Genomic DNA, 20560 nt, shown 5'->3' on the forward strand with positions numbered 1-20560 from the left:
GTAGAGTAAGATAAGATGATAGGTCTTCATAGGGGTCCCAAACAGAGCTGGCTCATTTTGTTCTGGCTAGCTTGTCATTGATGATCTCTGTGTTTGTTTAGGTAGCTCCTCAGATGGCTTTTCCTGGGACTCCTTCAATGAGCAGACAACCAGAGACCTTCCCAACAGAGATGGAGGTGACTGGGTCCTGGGTTACAGAGCAGGACCACCCTGCCCATTTCTGCTGCATGAGGAGAGAGAAAAGTCACACAGAAGTGATTTGTACTTGGATCTCAACGTAAGTGGAACCTCTATGATTGTTCTGTGGTTCATTGTGGTCAGCAGAGAGCCATTTAATATGAACTGTGTACATAAGGCTGCCAGTACTACATTTATTGTGTGGATTATTGTTTAAAAACATCACTTGGGCCGGGCACTGGTGGCTCACACCTGTAATCCCAGCTACTCAGGAGGCTGAGATCTAAGGATCACGGTTCAAAGCCAGCCCGGGCAGGCACATCCGTGAGACTCCTATCTCCAATAAACCACTAGAAAACCAGAAGTGGAGCTGTGGCTCAAGTGGTAGAGCTCTCACCTTGAGCTGAAGAGCGCAGGGACAGCGCGCAGGTCCAGAGTTCAAGCCCCATGACGGACAAAACAAAAACAAACAAAAAAAATCACTGGGTTGCAGAAATCCAAACCATATCTCAGTGCAGATATCTGAGTGTTTTCGGAGTATGGTACTCACATTGCTTTGCTGCTTGAGCTTCATTGTGGGAGACTCTTTGCTGCGAGTGACCTTATACCATTTACGAAAAGTTATGAATAACATTTGTCAGCCAGCCTATCTACCTGGCATTGTCTGGTGAGATCCAAATAACCTGTCTTCCTTGCTCATCTATAAGCATGTCTTTCTCTCCAGCTACTCAAACAGCTGGTGAACAGGTTGTTGGAAAATATGCTGAATTCAAAATGACCCCTTTAAAATAAAAACACAGCCCTCAACTTTCTCCCGTTCGTGCATTCATTGGTTCTCTGAGACAAAGCACTGGTCTAGCGGTTAGCTGCTTCTAGTTTTCGATGGCCTGATAGGAATGCCCACTCCCTTCTCCATATGCCCCTGTCGGATGACACTGGGAACCCAAGAAGCACTTCTTTTTCTTTTTTACCATTACCCTCAATGTCCGTTGATGATCTCATATTCTCTAATCTGTCGCTCTCTGGCCTGGACCCTGTGTGTGATGAGGATAGCTTAGGCCTGTGATCATGTAGGTGGTGGTAGTTTCCTTACCGGTGTGTGCTAGGTCCGCATGGTGGTAACCAACAAGCAGGAGACCTTTTTACTTTGCAGAACTGTAAAACCACAGCCCTCAAATGTCATTTGAAGAAAGCATTTGACAATCGTTGACACAATCATAACAGTAATAGTAGTCAGCAGCACTTTGGGAGACACAGTTTTTGTTTTTGTCCTCCTCCTGAGAAGTCAGGTGGTGTCTCTGTGAAGGAGTGTCACAGTGACCTCTGTCGGTGAACGAGGTGAAGCCGAGCTGCACAGCAGCGGCTCTGCAGTGTTAGCTGCGAAGGGCTGCCTTCTTCCTCTGCGTCTGCTCTGTTCCTTGGGAGGAGGCCAGCCTTCCCGGTGGGTGGAATTATTTCCTTCCTTAGTTTATTACAATGTTCAACATCTTAGGCAATCCTTAGTAAAGGTTTGAGACACACGGTACGGTATCTTGTGAGGTAGAGGGGAGGAACGTGAAGTCAGCAGTGAGGGGCACAGGCGTGAAACTTGGATACATTTCATTTATGTTTCTTCTTAGGTGAGATTTCTTTTCAATGAAGGACTTTTAAAACCCACATACGCACGCTCGATTTTGCTTTTCTTTTTAAATAGTTTTTACTGGTAAAGATGCTGTACAGAGGGGTTACAGTTACATGAGCAAGGTAATGAGCACACTTCCTATGGAGCGCTGTTCCCCTCCTTTGTTTGTCCATCCCTTCCCTCTCCACCGCCCAACTCCTCCCTCCCCTCCCCAAGTTGTAAAGCTCGTTTTCAACATAGCGTCTTGTACATCTCATTGTTACAGTGGGTCAACCTGTATCCTTATTTCAGCATTTTTTTATTTCCCTTCCCCTCCCCAAATTAGAAAAAATGTATATATAAGATGCAGGACACGGGAATCAAATACAGTTACAACGGGTTGTCACTGGGGGAAGAGCATACAGAAGAAACAAAAAAAAATCACATAGTACATTAAAAACAACTGCGACAAAGAAAAAAACCTCTCGAAGCATCGCAATTTTATAATTATATGTCTGTAGATAAAAATGAATATATATTCCATTCAATACAAATGTTAAGAAATGGAGTAATTTGTTTGCAGTGTTGGGGTTTGAACTCAGGGCCTTGCAGGCACTTTACGACAGACCATTTCTTCAGCTTTGGTGTAATTTCTTTAGATTATTATGCAGATCAGAAGTTTTTACACTGTGGTTTCTATATTTTGTTTTCTTTGTAATCCCTTCTCCTATCTTAGCAGTGTGAGTTGACTCTTATATGCTTAAATATTGTTGTTCCAAGCAAGATTTCCATTTGAAATGTATACAGAAAGATGGAAGGTGTGAAGTAAGAAGAATGAAGAAAGAGAAGAAAGGCAGATAAATAAGAAGGACTCAGGGACATAACATACCCCTTCTAGCCATGACCTTGCCAGTGGTGTACTTCCGCAAAGTAAGGCCCACTCCCCAAATCCCACACCCCCTTCCCAATAGTCCACTTCACTACAACTCCATCAGTGGATTCATCCATCACGATCCCCTCACCTCCCAAAGGCCCTACCTCTGAATCCTAGCCTCCAAAGCATGCACTCTGGGGAGACACTGTATCTCTAAACCCTAAGGAACACTAGGGTACTTGTCTTTGTGAGGCGCGGTACTGGACCCCCACGGCTCTGCTCTCCGTTTTCAACATAACTTGCATAGAAGACAGAGATGTAATAATTGTGGGAATTTGGAATCCACAAATCAGAGTAGACATGGTCCTTAGGCTAGGACTGTAGCTGAACCCCCTCATGTAAGTGGAGAATTCATCTCTTAGTAGCAGATCTCTGGAATACTAGGAAACTCAGGGCAGCAACTATTTACTAAATTAAATGATATAAAACAAAACTTTTCTCAATGTTCATAACTCTTCTGGCCCCAAATGTGTAAATACCAGGCTGCTCTCCAGTTGCCTTGACACTACCTGGGTATCTTACAATTTACTTCTGACACCACCTTCCAGGATTCAGCAGGCTGTGGCCGCATCTCAGGAGACTGCTCCACTGCAGAAGCCAGTGCAAAGCACCTAATGCAGCCCCAGGTTACTCAACACTTATGTCTATGCTGGCTGAGACCAGAAGTCCTAGGACTCCCTCAGGCTCAGTAATTTGCTAGGACAGCTTGATTAGATCAGGAAAACAGGTTATTTATTCCTGCTGACTTTTTAAAATAAATGCTATTTTAAAGGGTACAAATAAATAAGAGAAGAGATACAAAACTCAAAGTCTAGAAGAGACCTGAGCCCAGGAGCTTCCCTGTGGAGGCAGAACTCCTTCAGTTAGGGGTTTATGGAGGCCTTATTACATAGGCACGATTGATCAAATCATTGCCCATTGACAGCTAACTCAGCCTCCAGCCTTATCTCCCTGGAAGTCAGGACAGGGCTGAAACTTCAGTCTTGTTAGTCACATGGTTAGTTCCTGTGTCAGCCAGATTCTCCTTCCTAGGAGTTCTCCAAAAGTCACCTCATTAATATAACCTGGGGTGTGCTGGAGAGCAGGATGGTACGGGTAACCAAAAGGTCCTCCTGAATTTATTTCCAACATTCAAATGTTATTATAGAAGACACTTCTCTCACTCTTGTTAGACAGGAAGGTTCCAAGGGATCTGAGCAGGAACTAGAGACAGAGACCAGATACATGTGTGTCATTAATTATATCATAGTACCACATGGCCACTGCGTGTCACAGTGAGTGGCACGGCAGCCTGTGTCGGAGCGGACGGCTGTGTGTGTGTGTGTGAGTGTCCTTCACGGTGTGTCACTGTGTGTCTGAGTGTGTGCAGAGGCTGTGTGTGACTGTGCTTCACGGTGTGTCACTGTGTGTCTGAGTGTGTGCAGAGGCTGTGTGTGTGTGTGACTGTCCTTCACGGTGTGTCACTGTGTGTCTGAGTGTGTGGAGAGGCTGTGTGTGTGTGACTGTGCTTCACGGTGTGTCACTGTGTGTCTGAGTGTGTGGAGAGGCTGTGTGTGTGTGTGACTGTGCTTCACGGTGTGTCACTGTGTGAGTGTGTGCAGAGGCTGTGTGTGTGACTGTCCTTTACGGTGTGTCACTGTGTGTCTGAGTGTGTGGAGAGGCTGTGTGTGTGTGTGAGTGTCCTTCACGGTGTGTCACTGTGTGTCTGAGTGTGTGCAGAGGCTGTGTGTGACTGTGCTTCACGGTGTGTCACTGTGTGTCTGAGTGTGTGGAGAGGCTGTGTGTGTGTGACTGTCCTTCACGGTGTGTCACTGTGTGTCTGAGTGTGTGCAGAGGCTGTGTGTGTGTGTGACTGTCCTTCACGGTGTGTCACTGTGTGTCTGAGTGTGTGCAGAGGCTGTGTGTGTGTGACTGTCCTTCACGGTGTGTCACTGTGTGTCTGAGTGTGTGCAGAGGCTGTGTGTGTGTGTGACTGTCCTTCACGGTGTGTCACTGTGTGTCTGAGTGTGTGGAGAGGCTGTGTGTGTGTGTGTGTGTGACTGTCCTTCACGGTGTGTCACTGTGTGTCTGAGTGTGTGGAGAAGCTGTGTGTGTGTGTGACTGTCCTTCACGGTGTGTCACTGTGTGTCTGAGTGTGTGCAGAGGCTGTGTGTGTGTGACTGTCCTTCACGGTGTGTCACTGTGTGTCTGAGTGTGTGGAGAGGCTGTGTGTGTGTGTGTGTGACTGTCCTTCACGGTGTGTCACTGTGTGTCTGAGTGTGTGGAGAGGCTGTGTGTGTGTGTGACTGTCCTTCACGGTGTGTCACTGTGTGAGTGTGTGCAGAGGCTGTGTGTGTGACTGTCCTTTACGGTGTGTCACTGTGTGTCTGAGTGTGTGCAGAGGCTGTGTGTGTGTGTGACTGTCCTTCACGGTGTGTCACTGTGTGTCTGAGTGTGTGCAGAGGCTGTGTGTGTGTGACTGTCCTTCACGGTGTGTCACTGTGTGTCTGAGTGTGTGCAGAGGCTGTGTGTGACTGTGCTTCACGGTGTGTCACTGTGTGTCTGAGTGTGTGCAGAGGCTGTGTGTGTGTGTGAGTGTCCTTCACGGTGTGTCACTGTGTGTCTGAGTGTGTGCAGAGGCTGTGTGTGTGTTTGACTGTCCTTCACGGTGTGTCACTGTGTGTCTGAGTGTGTGGAGAAGCTGTGTGTGTGTGTGACTGTCCTTCACGGTGTGTCACTGTGTGTCTGAGTGAGTCGCAGGGCAGCCTGTGGTGCTGCTGTTGGCTCTGTGTGTGGGTGACTGTCCTTCACAGATGCTCAGGTGAATTCTGGGGACATCCAGTTAAGCTCGGCGCCATGTACTTTGTCACTGCACACTTGGGCTATAGAACTGCTCAATATTAAATGGAGCACTTTTACACTGCAAAGGCATTGGTTGCCCAACTTTCAAATTGAAATGTGTCCCTTGAATGTTTCTGAAATCAGTTTGGAGACAAGATCCAGACGGACCGAAAAATGAAATATCCTAAAGCAGTTTCACAGTGGGATAAAAAAAAAAAAGTTCAGTCATGGAGCCTGATCCTAACACATGCAGTTTCTTCAGAAACACCTTGTTGGAGGGAAACACCTGGAGGATGAGTTGTCCCTGCCTGCAAAGGAGAGACGTGGGAAGGGGAAAGGGATACTAACAGGGTGTGGCCAGAGAGTGAAGCGAAGGCATGATACACAGGAAATGTAAACCATCATTAGGATGGTTTCAGGATTCTCTGCAACTTTGAAAACACACACTTGAATTTGTCTTGGAGATTCTGTCTTCAAAGGCTAATCACAGTCTCCTTTAGCTATGTGGTCTGGACATTCAGAATTGGCTTCATTGGCTGGGGAAGGCAAAGCATCAGGCTTTGAGGAATCGCATTTTATGAGCCAAAGAATGTAATTACAAGTCCATACCCTGCCTTGAATGGTTAATTCAGCAGCCAGAACTTCCAAGAACTGAGCATTTCCTAAAAGGGAGGTGGTACCCTTTGAGGAACTGTTACAAACATGAACAGAGATTCAATACGAGCAGGGGCAGGGTTCGAACTCAGGGCTATCTCTTTACTAGTTTCAATGCTTTTATTCCTTGTTTACTTTCTTATGTTTTTAAATTAAAGACAAAGAATATTCATTAAACAGATGTGGGTTAACTCACTTCATCAGTGACAAGGACTGAAATCCAGACTCAGAGCTACAGCCAAGATCTCTCCACAGAAGTCTTCAATGAAGATTCTACATGGAACTGGAATTGCTGACAGGGAATGGCTACCTCACACGCACCTGTTACCCTGGTTTTAATGGAGGGACAGTGGTAGAACATGAGCAGAATTCAGTCCTCCTCTGTCCTCCATTCCTAGGTGGAGAACTCCACAGCACACTGGATTTAACATCAAAGAAGACAAGGTGCTCTCTCGGGTGTCGGCATTACACAGAAGGGGGACACAGCTTTCTATTGTTTTTCTGGAAGCCTGTGTGAGCCAACTTCCAGCTAAAGCCACAGGACTGACTTTCTAAAACCATGAGGCTATTCGTGACAATGAACATGTTTGTCCAGCAAGTGAATTCAGAAATATCAAAGAAGCTTGGTTCCTGAATGGGTGTGTTTATTTGCATGTAAATGTGGGCATGAGAGGAAGGGAAGGAAAGAGGGAAGAGGTAAGAAGGGAGGGGGAGAGAGAGAGAGGTATGATACATTATCAGGAAATTACCAAGACAAAAAGACCAATTAGAACTGGTGAATTATTGATGGATTTGGAAAACACTGAAAAGTAACTATTGATCACTTTAAAGTCATGATAAAGGCATTGGAAAAAGCAATCTAGTTTGATTCCTAATCCAGGTGAAATTTAATCTCAAACTACTTTCAGTTTCAGAATTGATGTGGTGGTTACTGCATCTAAATAAATACATCTTTTCTGCCAGCCACAAAGGTTCAGTTCCCAGGCCACCTTCTACATTTCTCTATGGCTGCCTGTCTTCTCTCCAAACCACAGGTGATGACGATTCTGGCAACATTCAGATTTCTTTGTAAAGCACAAAAATAAACCTATCTTAATTACTGAGCCATCTTGATATTAATGAGACTGTGAAAATCACTGCTCATGGATTTTGACAGAAGTCATATTTTATATTTCTCCCTCACCTGTTCTGACATGAAATTGAGTATCTGTTTGTGTAGGAACTGGACCCATAGAACTTTGCATTACGCTTCCCAAGTCCAAGAGCACATAAATAGAACTTTTTTCAGCTCAGAAAATTGCCTGGGACTGTTTTCAGGTTAGTTGGGATGTTGCTGTTGAAACATTTTACTTAGTTTCTCTAAAATTTACATGGCTGCTTTTCACCTCTTTGGTGACTTACAATGTTTTAGCCTCCTTTTTTATCTCCAATTTCCAGTTCTGCATAACTGTGATTGTGGGACTATTTGGTAAGGGTTGGGGGAGAGAGGAGAAGACAATGATGGAAGATGAAAAATATCAAAATACATCACACCCATCCAGATGCGGAGATGACATAAGCAAACTCACTGAAAGCTGTTGAATAGCAGGGGGAAGGAAAAAGCAATGGAGCGAGTCAACCCAACTAAAGTACAGTACGTGCATGTGCGACACTGCATGCTGAAAATCCTTTCCACAACCCCTGTCCATTAAAGAGTGGATGACAGGGGAGTAAGGCAGGCTCTGTTGGGAGCAGTCCTCCTTTGTCCGACTGAGTCCTATAATCTCTTTAAGCCTGATCTCTTTCTATATGTATCCTCCATGCTGCAATGTGCCTTTCAGAAAGGCTTTTCTTTCCTCCATTGTGATCCATTTAGAATCTGAAACATAGTGGCTGTAACACAGAGGCTGCTGGAGACCTCCTCTGTTAATGTAAAGTTTCAGATTTATGGCCCAGTTACTTTTCTGTTATCCTTTGATTTGCATCAGATTGTAATTAAGTCATTCTGGATTTTTAGTGCTTTTATCTCGATGGTAGCTACTTCATAAATGTCACTGCTTTGGGGGTGCCTTGATGAGGAACAGCAATTTCCCTCTCCAGCAATGGAAAGTATGTGACCTTGGTTCTAGGCACTGTTGTAACATTTCCTGGGAATATGTCCTAGGTTATTTAGAAGCGTTGACAGTGGCAGTCTGCTGTATATGCTTGTTTTACCAAGCCTCCAGGGAAGGAGCTGGGCTGTGTGGAAGCGCGCGGCTGCCCCTCTGGAAGTGTGGCTCACCCCCTGGTCCCTGCGTTCTGTTTCAGCGTGGCCACAGGGAGTTACCCACAAGCCCTGGGTCAGGAAGAGGAGCACGATGGACTTTTGAACAGTTAGAAGTGAGAATTACTTCTCTATTTCGCACATGTGGTGGAGAATGGTGAGGAACATGAAAGGAGGATTCCTGAGTGTAGCAGGAGCCAAGAGCTCCCTGGTTGTGTACTTGGGAAAAGGGAAACACAGGTATAGGCATAAATAGTTTTTTAGCTTCCAAATCTTCATCTATGATGGCTCAGAGAAGCTAAGGCTTTTGCCTAAAGTAACACAGTTTGTGTGTGAGTCTCAGAAACCCTTCATCCTGAACCCAACTATACCCCATGTGCGAGTCATACATTTTCATTCCTCTCTCCTGTTTCTTTGCGCTCTTTAACTGTGTTTAAAGACAGATCTGTGGAACTACACCCCTCTCTCCTTCATAATAATCATGCACAGACATTTATTTCTGTGTTTATTTTCCCCTTTCAGTTGGTAACTTGTGTTCAGACTTAATTCAAGGAATTAATTCAATGGTTCAGAAGTAAAGCCTGAATTTACACCCAGTACTGCACACAAGAAGAAGCAATACATTTAATCATCAAAAAAGAAATTAAGGAGAGTAAAGAAAGAAATACATAGTCATATAGTAGTAGCCAGGAGCTGTCTAGGTTTGCTACCTGGGAAGAAGGCAGCCATAGGCATAGTTTATTAGATTCCAGGTTTTCATCTATAGCTTTTACTTAGCAACAGAGAGATACATTCTCCACTAACTATGCCTGTAGTGCCAGCACCCTTGTGGGGAAGGCCCTGTGCTTTTCTTCACCCATGAGAGGCTCAACTTCAGAGACATGTCCCAGGAGCCACCCCCAGCTTTCACAAGTTGAGACACAACCCTTCTTTCCCCTTTTAAGTTTTTTTGTCATGAATGGTGGACACATATGCAGAGGAGTTTTGTCTCTACTGGTGGAATTAGTCTTACAAGTATTTGTTAGTAGGACCCAAGCCAGTACAATAGCTATTTCAATCTTAATTTTCACGTTTATAAGAGTAAGAAAATTTTAAATGAAGTAGCACCTTTGAAATCTAATAAACTGACCTAAGGGGGGGGGGGGGGGGGAGAAAGAAGAGGAGGGAAAAAGAAGGAAGGAAGAAAAGAAAAGAAAAGAAGGAAAGGTAAAAGAAGCAAAGGATGGCGGGTGCTCTTGTGTTGAGGACCCTCTGGAGGCTGATCATTGAATGGTGCGGTCTTCCTCAGAGCAAGAGAAGGCCCATGTGAGTGTGCCTCATTTGTTGTTTGAGAAAAGAATGGATTTTTTTCCTGAAGCGATGGCATTGGTTTTAAATTTATCTCGAGCCTGGCATGATAGTTCATGCCTGTATTCCTAGCTGCTTGGGAGACAGACATTGGGAGGACTGTCATCCAAAGCTAGCCTGGGTTAAAAGTTTAGTACGACTCAATCCCCCATCGCAGTCAATTACAAAGCTGGGTTCAGTAGTATGTGCCGGTCATCCAGTTCCAAGGGGAACATACATAGAACAATCACAGTCCAGACTTGCCCAGGCAGAAAGCAAAATTACATACAAAAAAAAAAAAAAAAGCAAAAAGGGCTGGGGTCATGACTCAGGAGGTAGAGCACCTCCCTAGAAAATACAGGCCCTGAGTTAAAGCTACAGTGCTACAAAACCAAGCAACAGAACGTCATCTTAGGACTCAGGAAACATCATTAAGAATGGGTTGAACTTTGTAACCGACTGCAGTGAAACATGGCACAAATCAGTCCAGAAAGCACTGGTCCTGAGTTGCTTTAGCTCGGTTTCGCTCATGGCACAGAGGGGCGTGGATGAGAAGACCCTGACTCAGGCTCGGCCTGAGTTCGTAGGATGGGAGGAGCTGAGAGGCGGTGGGTCATGCTGGCCTTGTACTGATGGGGTGAAAAACATTCATGTTAGGTGTTGGCTGATGTCGCTGAGAAAGTTGTTCTTTCCTGTGAGAACATACCACACTTGTGTAGTACTTAGTGTGTCCCAGGTATGATGAGAAGGCTGAACACATACACAGTGGTGTGTGTGTGTGTGTGTGTGTGTGCGATCCTCACGGGTGTGTGTGTGTGTGCACGCGCAATCTTCACATGGTGTGTGTGTGTGCACACGTGTGCGATCCTCACGGTGTGTGTGTGTGTGTGTGTGTGCGATCCTCACGGGGTGTGTGTGTGTGTGCGCGATCCTCACAGGGTGTGTGTGTGTGTGTGTGCACGCACGATCTTCACGTGGTGTGTGTGTGTGCACACACGTGTGCGATCCTCACGGTGTGTGTGTGTGCGATCCTCACAGGTGTGTGTGTGTGTGTGTGTGTGCGATCCTCACAGAGTGTGTGTGTGTGTGTGCACGCGCGATCTTCACGTGGTGTGTGTGTGTGCACACACGTGTGCGATCCTCACGGTGTGTGTGTGTGTGTGTGTGTGCGATCCTCACGGGGTGTGCGTGTGTGTGTGTGTGTGCGATCCTCACGAGGTGTGTGTGTGTGTGTGTGCGCGTGCGCGATCCTCACAGGGTGTGTGTGTGTGTGTGTGTGTGTGCGATCCTCACGGGGTGTGTGTGTGTGCGCGATCCTCACAGGGTGAGTGTGTGTGTGTGTGTGCACGCACGATCTTCACGTGGTGTGTGTGTGTGCACACACGTGTGCGATCCTCACGGTGTGTGTGTGTGTGTGTGTGCGATCCTCACGGGGTGTGCGTGTGTGTGTGTGTGCGATCCTCACGAGGTGTGTGTGTGTGTGTGTGTGTGCGCGTGCGCAATCCTCACAGGGTGTGTGTGTGTGTGTGTGTGCGATCCTCACGGGGTGTGTGCGCACACATGTGTGCGATCCTCATGGGGGTGTGTGTGTGTGTGCGCGCATGCGTGATACTCACAGGATGTGTGTGTGTGTGTACAATCCTCACGGGGTGCGTGTGTGTGCGTGCACGCGCATGAGATCCTCACGGTGTGTGTGTGTGTGTGTGTGTGTGTGTGTGTGCATGCACGATCCTCACAGGGTGTGTGTGTGTGTGCGTGTGTGTGCGATCCTCACGAGGTGTGTGTGTGTGTGCGTGCGCGCGTGATACTCACGGGATGTGTGTGTGTGTGTGCAATCCTCACGGGGTGTGTGTGTGTGTGTGTGTGCGTGCACGCAAGATCCTCATAGGGTGTGTACGCGCGATCCTCACGGGGTGTGTGTGTGTGATCCTCACGGGGTGTGTGTGTGTGTGTGCGCGTGCGTGCGCGATCCTCACGGGGTGTGTGCGCGTGCGCGATCCTCATGGTGTGTGTGTGTGTGTGTGTGTGTGTGATCCTCACGGGGTGTGTGTGTGTGCATGATCCTCACAAGTCGCAGAGTGAGAATGTTTCTCGGTCTACAGGAGCCTGTGTAACTCACCCAGGGTCAGGTCTCTTGTCGGAACCTGGTGTGAACCCAAGGCCAAGGCCATGCTGAGCTCTGCACGCCACCTCTGTAAGATCCCATCCCCACTGCATCCTTCCTTCCTTTGAGGTCTACAACATGTACAGCCTCTTCTCTTTCTGGTCAGATTCTTCTAGTTTGTCATCAACATGCAAGCCAATTCCCCAAACTTGCAATTCCATCTAGCAAACTTTCTCACTCCTGGTGATGTTTGACCCCGATTCCACCCTTGCAATGGACAGGTGAAACCTCCCTACTCTGTCAGTGGGTAGAGACAGCTGTTAACCATAGGAACTGCTGAAGGAGTGGGAGGCGCTGCAAACGAGGAGGAGACTGAGGCGGCCTCTCGCTCGGTCTTACACTCGTTTGACTTCATATTTTTAAGCTAAAGCAAGGCCCTGTCCCCTTCTGGATGATGTGGAAGATTAACATAAGGAGCCTGCTGGCCTTTCCAGGTGAGCTTACAGCGTGTCTCAGAGTGAAGCGGTGTGGCGGAGCCGACCGTACCTCATGCCACGGAGCAGTAAGCGTCAAAACCGCGGCCTAGCATCTCACTTCATGTGTCTTCACCTTTAAAGTAGGGCGATAATGGTTGCTAATATTTCTAAGATCCCCTTCTGCCTCCCAGCAGCTCAGACCCAGCCAAGCTCTTCCACAACCAACAGGTTGTGTACGTGGAGTCCCTGCGATGCCAGGCTTCTGGGCTCTCCCCTTTTGTGCCACATTTCACTTGGTGACTTAATTTTATGCCCTGCCTGCTGGCTTTTCCCGGCCTGCCGCTGCAAACAGCGTGATTGTACAGGATGTTTCTGTACCCCTGCTTACCCTCAATAGGTCTCCCTCTGCTCTCTACCCGTTCCTCCAATCAATCTTCCCTGAGCCTACTTACCCTAGTCATTAAAGCCATGTCCTCAATGTGAAAGAAGTTGGGCAGAAGCAACACGGCAGTGAACGCCTTGCTAGCTCTACATTTTCCTTGCCTCGCCGGGGTCTTAGGGGACTCTTGGAGTGGATGGGCTAGGGAGGGTACAAAGGGTAAAGTAGTCTTCAGGAAACTTGCTTCTAGACAGTGTCTACCTTCTATAAAATGACTTGTTTTTAGTGCTGATTTCTCTAAGATGAAGGCAAGGAGCTTGCTTTCCTGCTCTAGGTGGCCACACGCTTTTTGTTGGCGTTTCTCTAGGACTTACTGATGTTTTTAACTGCTCCAAGGTTCAGTCTGTGAGCACAGCTGAGAGGCGAGGGAGCAGGAGAAACGTGGAGAACTCCCTGGTAGGAAATCCTACATAATGCTAATATGCAGATTGTTCAGTGGGTAGGCCTGAAGCATTTTTAACAAGTAGTCAGGAAGAAGGACATCATATGGGTCAAATGCTGGTTAAAAATTACTCCGTTTTACTTTGTTCTCTGAGGTGAGAAGTTTTTATCTGGCTCTTTTCCCACGGATAAAACTAAGAGCATTTACACGTCTTGCAACTAGAATAAGAGAGAATCGGCTGAGGCTGAAGTGGTGTGGCGGATGGAACTCTTGGCTTCCTGGTTCTGTGCAATGGGTGCTGCTAAGTAGTCATCAAGGGATAAGGCCCTAAGACAATGTCCAAGAGAAGTTTCTATTCCCAGTCTGTGAAAATGTTCAAGTTCTAGCTAGATTAGGCTGATTTGGGCACGGTAGCTCCTTTATGGCTAGAAGTAGTCACATTTGCTGTGATCATGAAAACCAGGGGTCCAACAGTGTCCTGAAGACATCCGTGAGCCCCAGGCTGCTCTTCCTAAACCAGCTTCACGTTCAGATGGCACGGCTTGCTCCACCGTGTAGATTACAGGGGGCTCTAACCTCCATGGTGTGGCCTAGAAGGACCTGACCCTCCAGCTTATGATCTGCTTTTACCCATGTCTGTTGGGGGGTCTGGAGCTTCCAATCAGCATGGATATAAACCTCCTCATTTGAAAGGAAACTGCCAGACTCCAGGCTCACCCATGGTTTGTGTACGTTGCTCTAATGGAGACTGAGCATATGTTCAGATGTGATGACTCTTGTTTTCATAGTCTTCAAAAAGCAGAAGTCAGGTTTTTTTTTTTTTTTTTTTTTTTTATTGTAAAGCTACTATACAGAGGGTCACAGTTACATGAGTGAGGTTATGAGTACACTTCCTCTTGAACATTGTTACCCCCTCCATTGTTTTCCCCCTACCATCCCCTCCCTCCCTCCCTTCCCCGAGGTTCTTTTTTTTTTTTTTTTTTTGATTGTGATTAAATGATTACATAATTTCAAAGTCACAAGTTCATTCTAACTTCCCTGGAGCAAATTGTCTACCACAGTCTGTAATATATAACAGTGTTCACATGTTATATACCATATTTGTGATCAGCAGCATGAGGATATTTAGTAGTGGTTCAACCAGATGAGCGGGAGTTCTTTGTTTCTTAAGTCCTGTTAGTTTTGTCGTATCACTAACCTTTTGGATTTAGCATCCACTTATGAGGGAGACCATGTACCGTTTGTCTCTTCGTTCTTGGCTTACCTCGCTCAACATGATTCCTTCTAGCTCCATCCATTTCCCTGCAAATGCCATTATTTTGTCATTTCTAATGGCTGCATAATATTCCATTGTGTATAGATACCACAATTTTTGGATCCATTCATCTGTGGTGGGGCACCTAGGTTGTTTCCATATCCTAGCTATTGCGAACAGTGCTGCAATAAACATGGAGGTGCACGTGTCCTTGTATATTGGTTCCTGTTGTTCAGGGTAGATGCCTAGAAGTGGTATGACTGGGTCGTAAGGGAGGTCAATCTTTAGCTTTCTAAGGACCCTCCAGACTGCTTTCCAAAGTGGTTGTATAAGTGTACATTCCCACCAGCAGTGTAATAGGGTTCCTCTTTCTCCACATCCCCTCCAGCATTTGTCGTTGGCTGATTTGTGGATGTGGGACATTCTGTCTGGGGTAAGGTGGTATCTCAGGGTTGTCTTTATTTGCATTTCCTTCACCACCAGGGATGATGAACATTTCCTCATGTGTTTCTTTGCCATTTTTATTTCTTCATTTGAGAAGTCCCTCTTTAGTTCCCTTGCCCATTTAGTAATTGGTTTGTTAGGTTTGGGAGGGATTAGTTTCTTGAGTTCCCTGTATATACAGGATGTTAACCCCTTGTCTGATATATTGCTGGTAAATATTTTTTCCCAATTAGTTGGTTGTCTTTCTAGCTTAGTTGCGATAGATTTAGCTGTGCAGAAGCTTTTTATTTTAAGGTAGTCCCATTTGTCGAGTCTCTCTCCAACTTGTTGTGACCCTGGGACTCTGTTCAGGAAGTTCCTTCCTGTGCCTATTAGTTCAAGTGTCTCTCCTACTCTGTCCTGCAGTAGTTTCAGAGATTCAGGTTTAATGTTAAGGTCTTTAATCCATTTTGAGTTGATGTTGGTGCATGGTGATAGGCTGGGGTCCACTTTTAGTTTTCTGCATGTGGCTGCCCAGTTTTCCCAGCACCAGCGGTTGAAGAGGCTGTGTTTCTTCCATTGTATGTCTTTGGCTCCTTTGTCGAATATCAGCTGGCTGTAGGCCTGTGGATTTATATCTGGATCTTCTATTCTGTTCCATTGGTCTTCGGGTCTGTTTTTGTGCCAGTACCATGCTGTCTTTGTGATTATAGCTCTGTAGTAGAGTTTGAAGTTCGGCATGGATAGCCCTCCCATATTGTCTTTATCCCCTAGAATTGTTTTGGCTATTCTAGGTCTTTTGTTGTTCCATATAAATTTTTGGACTGTTTTCTGTATTTCAGTGATGTACGTCATTGGGATTTTAATAGGAATTGCATTGAATTTGTATATTAATTTTGGAAGTATCACCATCTTTACTATATTAAGTCGGCCTATCCAGGAGCATGGGAGGTCTTTCCATTTCCTAGTGTCTTCTGCAATTTCTTTCTTTAACTTTTTATAGTTCTCATTAAATAGTTCTTTTACATCTTTGGTTAGGTTAATTCCTAAATATTTTATTTTTTGGGAGGTTATTGTGAATGGGGTTGCTCCCTTTATTTCCCTCTCTTCCTGTGCGTTATCAGTGTATAGGAAGGCAACTGATTTTTGTGGGTTTATTTTGTATCCTGCTATTTTGCCGAAGTGACTTATGATTTCTAAAAGTTTGGGGATGGAGTTTTTGGGATCGTGGAGGTATAGTATCATGTCGTCTGCAAAAAGGGATAGTTTCACTTCTTCTTTCCCTATGCGGATCCCTTTAATGTCTTTTTCTTGCCTTATTGCCCTGGCTAAGGGTTCTAGGACTATGTTGAAGAGGAGTGGAGACAGTGGACATCCTTGCCTTGTTCCTGTTTTTAGGAGGATTGGTTGTAGCTTTTCCCCATTAAGTATAATATTGGCTATTGGTCTGTCATAAATGGCTTTTATTGTTTTTAGAAATGTTCCTTCTATTCCTATTTTCTCCAGAGCTTTTAGCATGAATGAATGTTGAATTTTATCAAAGGCCTTTTCTGCATCTGTGGCGATAATCATGTGATTCTTGACCTTGGCTCTGTTGATATGCTGGATTACATTTATTGACTTACGTATGTTAAACCATCCCTGTGTCTCTGGGATGAAGCCTACCTGATCATAGTGTATTATTTTTTTTATGTGTTTCTGGATTCTGTTAGCTAGAATCTTGTTAAGGATCTTTGCATCTGTGTTCATCAAGGAGATTGGCCTGTAATTCTCCTTTTTGGTTGGGTCTTTGCCTGGTTTGGGGATGAGTGTGATATTGGCTTCGTAGAATGAGTTTGGGATAGCTCCCTCCTTCTCTGTTTCTCTGAAGAGCTTGAGGAGTATGGGTATTAGTTCTTCTTTAAAGGTCTTATAGAATTCTGCTGTGAATCCATCTGGTCCTGGGCTTTTTTTTGTTGGAAGACTTTTGATAGCTTCCTGTATCTCATTATAGGATATTGGCTTATTTAATTGGTTAACTTCTTCTTTGCTCAGTTTGGGTAACTTGTATTTCTCTAAGAATGCATCCATTTCCGCCAGATTTTCTTCCTTTAGAGAGTATAGCTTTTGAAAGTAGTCTGTTAGAATTGTTTGGATATCTTGGGTACGTGTTGTGATGTTTCCCGTGGCATCCCTAATCCTATTAATATGGGTTTCCTCTCTTCTTTTTTTAATTAATCTTGCCAACGGGCCATCAATTTTGTTTATTTTTTCAAAGAACCAGCTTTTTGTTTGGTTTATTTTGGTTATGGTTTTCTGATTTTCTAATTGGTTAATCTCTGCTCTCAATTTGGTTATCTGGCTTCGTCTAGTAGCTTTAGGTCCCATTTTTTCTTGTTTTTCTAGCTGTTTTAGTTGCAACATGAGATTATTTACTTGGTCTGTCTCCATTCTCTTGATGTGGGCACTGAGGGCAATAAATTTGCCCCTCAGGACTGCTTTTGCTGTGTCCCACAAGTTTCTTTGTGAGGTGTTTTCATTTTCATTGAGTTCTAGGAAATGCTTTATTTCTTCTCTGATCTCTTCTGTTACCCAGGCCTTGTTAAGGAGTGTGCTGTTCAATTTCCATGTATTAGAGAAATTTCTGCGGTATGCTTTGTTATTGAGAGCTAGCTTGATTCCACTGTGGTCAGATAGGATACAGGGGATTATGTCGATCCCTTTGTATTTGCTTAAGTTCCTTGAATGAACTATGATATGGTCTATTTTGGAGAAAGTTCCATGAGCTGCTGAGAAGAATGTGTACTGTGTTGTTTTAGGGTGAAATACTCGGTAGATGTCAGTTAATTCCGCTTGAAGTATGGCCTCACTTAATTCGGTAGCTTCTTTGCCAATCCTCTGGTTGGTAGACCTGTCCTTTGGTGAGAGTGGCGTGTTAAAGTCTCCTAGTATTATCGTATTGGGATCTATTTTATTCTGTAAGTTTGAGAGCATTTGTTTAACATATCTGGGTGCACCGATATTTGGGGCATATAAGTTGATGATGGTTATATCCTCCTCTTGGATTGTTCCCTTTATTAATATGTAATGTCCGTCCTTGTCTTTCTGTACTGATTTTAATGAAAAGTTTATTTTGTCAGATATCAGGATAGCTACACCAGAAGTCAGGTTTTTATCCATGCGCATTTCCTCTACACAGGAAGCTTGTTCTGTGACTGAAGTGTTATCACAGCGGTTGCTGGGTGGAGGGCATGTTTTTGCTTGCTAATAATCCCAGCAGAGAATTAACCATTGAGCCACAAGATCAAATCTGGGTTTAGGTTAAATACTCTCTTAGCTTTCCCATAATGGTTGGTGGGATGCAGTAGTAAATGCTATTGTTTGTGTGAGTGTTCATTTGGGGCAATGCTAACGTGCTTTGTTGTGATTGGCACACTCAGACTCACACCTACCTCGGTGCTGTGTTTGGAACCGACGCTGCCAGCCTGTGACCCGTTGCACAGGTGAGCCCGGCCCAGCTCTGTCAGTCTACCCCTGCTCACGGGTGCGCCTGAGCACCAGGGCCTCCGTCAGTCCACCCCTGCCCACGGGTGCGCCTGAGCACCAGGGCTGCCAGCATGGGGCCAGCTCCTCTGCCAGCTCACTTAACTGTGGGGATGCGGCCCCCCTGTCAGCAGGTCCGCCCCGTCCTCCCTTGCTGGCTGAGGGGTTCCGCTGTGGAGCGGCCCTGGGCTCTGTGCGAGGTCGGCCTGTGCCCGGGACCGGCCTGGGACCGGGTTCAGGGGCTGCGGGGAAGTCAGCTGGTGGGGGGAGGGCACGGGGCCGCCGGCCCTCTGTGGCGTCCTGGGCGCTTGCTGTGCTCTGCCAGCCTCGCGGGCGCGGAGGGTCGGCAGCGCGGAGGGGCGGAGGGCGCAGAGGGGCGCAGAGGGCGCGGAGGGGCGGAGGGCGCGGAGGGCGCGGAGGGGCGGCGGGCGCGGAGGGCGCGGAGGGCGCGGAGGGCGCGGAGGGGCGCAGAGGGGGCGGCGGGCGCGGAGGGGCGCAGAGGGGGCGGCGGGCGCGGAGGGCGCGGAGGGCGCGGAGGGGCGCAGAGGGGGCGGCGGGCGCGGAGGGCGCGGAGGGGCAGAGGGCGCGGAGGGCGCGGAGGGGCGGCGGGCGCGGAGGGGCGGAGGGCGCGGAGGGGCGGCGGGCGCGGAGGGCGCGGAGGGGCGGCGGGCGCGGAGGGGCGGAGGGCGCGGAGGGCGCGGAGGGCGCGGAGGGGCGGCGGGCGCGGAGGGCGCGGAGGGGCGGCGGGCGCGGAGGGGCGGCGGGCGCGGAGGGGCGGCGGGCGCGGAGGGCGCGGAGGGGCGGCGGGCGCGGAGGGGCGGCGGGCGCGGAGGGCGCGGAGGGGCGGCGGGGGTGGAGGGACGGAGGGCGCGGAGGGCGCGGAGGGGCGGCGGGCGCGGAGGGGCGGCGGGCGCGGAGGGGCGGCGGGCGCGGAGGGCGCGGAGGGCGCGGAGGGGCGGCGGGCGCGGAGGGGCGGCGGGCGCGGAGGGGCGGCGGGCGCGGAGGGCGCGGAGGGGCGGCGGGGGTGGAGGGCGCGGAGGGCGCGGAGGGGCGGCGGGCGCGGTGTGCCCAGCCCGGTGCGCGGGAGCAGGGCCCCAGACGGGCAGGCTGGACCGCGGGCTCTGAAACCTGTCCTGCGGGTTCTCCTGGCCCGCTGCCCGCTGCCCGCCCTCCACGGGACCTGGCGGGGCAGAGCCGGACGGCGGGACGCTCCCGGGCGGGCGGGGCTCGACGGCGGCGGCCCGGTCCAAATCCCGACCGGAGTTGCGCGGGGCGCAGCGCCGCCCCCGAGGCGGAGGTGGCCCAGCGCCTGAGCCCGCCCCAGAGAGCCTTTGTCCCGGGAGGCGAACGCGGAGTCCCGGGAAGCCCGGCGCCCGCGAGGGGAGGGGAGGGGAGGGGACGCGGCGGAGCCGGGCGCCGTCTCAGCCGGGAGGGACGGAGGGACGCCGCGTGGTCCCGCCGAGGCCCCGCCCGCCCTCCCGGCCTGTGGGCACGCCGTGCTGCCCTCCCCGCCCTCCCCGGTCCGCCTTCCTGGTCTGCGGGTGCGCCCGCCCTCCCCGCCCTCCTCCCGTCCATGGGCCGGCCCGCCCTCGCCGCCCTCCCCGCCCTCCTCCCGTCCATGGGCCGGCCCGCCCTCGCCGCCCTCCCCGCCCTCCTCCCGTCCATGGGCCGGCCCGCCCTCCCCGCCCTCCCCGCCCTCGCCGCCCGTGCGCCGGCCCCATGGAGCCCGGCCCTGAGAGCAGAGCTCCCCGGAGGCCCGGCGCGGCCATGGCGGAGCGCGGGGACCCCGACCCCGGCCCGGCGCCGCAGGCGGCCCGGCCGGTCCCGGGCCCGGGCCCGTTCTCCGGGAGGCCCCGGCTCGGGCCGCGGAGGCCGGCGGCGGGCGCCGTGCTGACGGCTTTCCGCAGGCTGGAGCCGGGGGCCGGGCCGGGCTCCGCGGCGCCGGCGGAGGACGGCGGCCAGGTCCTCTGCGTCCGCGGGACCCTCGTGCGCACCACCAGCGACTCCGACACGGACGCCGACGACGACGGGGGCCCGGAGCCCGGAGGGGAACCCGGAGGCCGGCGGGAGGGCGGGGAGGGCGCCCAGAGGACGGCCCCCGACGGGGACGGCGCTCCGCGGGCCTGCGCCGGGGAGGAAGACGCCGGGGAGGCCAGCGCCGGGGAGGAAGACGCCGGGGAGGACGGCGCCCGGGAGGACGGCGCCC

General features: G+C 49.3%; 1 protein-coding gene across 1 annotated transcript in view; it reads left to right on the forward strand.

Annotated features, from left to right (window-relative positions):
- Window positions 1–20560, forward strand: part of Fmn1 (formin 1) — a 219472-nt gene that overhangs the window by 45534 nt on the left and 153378 nt on the right. Inside the window, exon 2 of the mRNA XM_042687827.1 lies at window positions 106–277. Coding sequence (XP_042543761.1) covers window positions 106–277 — 172 coding nt within the window. The remainder of the gene's footprint in view (window positions 1–105; window positions 278–20560) is intronic.

This window comes from Dipodomys spectabilis, unplaced genomic scaffold (genome assembly GCF_019054845.1).
Source record: "Dipodomys spectabilis isolate Male_0828 unplaced genomic scaffold, ASM1905484v1 ptg000108l, whole genome shotgun sequence".
NCBI classification, from domain to species: Eukaryota; Metazoa; Chordata; class Mammalia; order Rodentia; family Heteromyidae; genus Dipodomys; species Dipodomys spectabilis.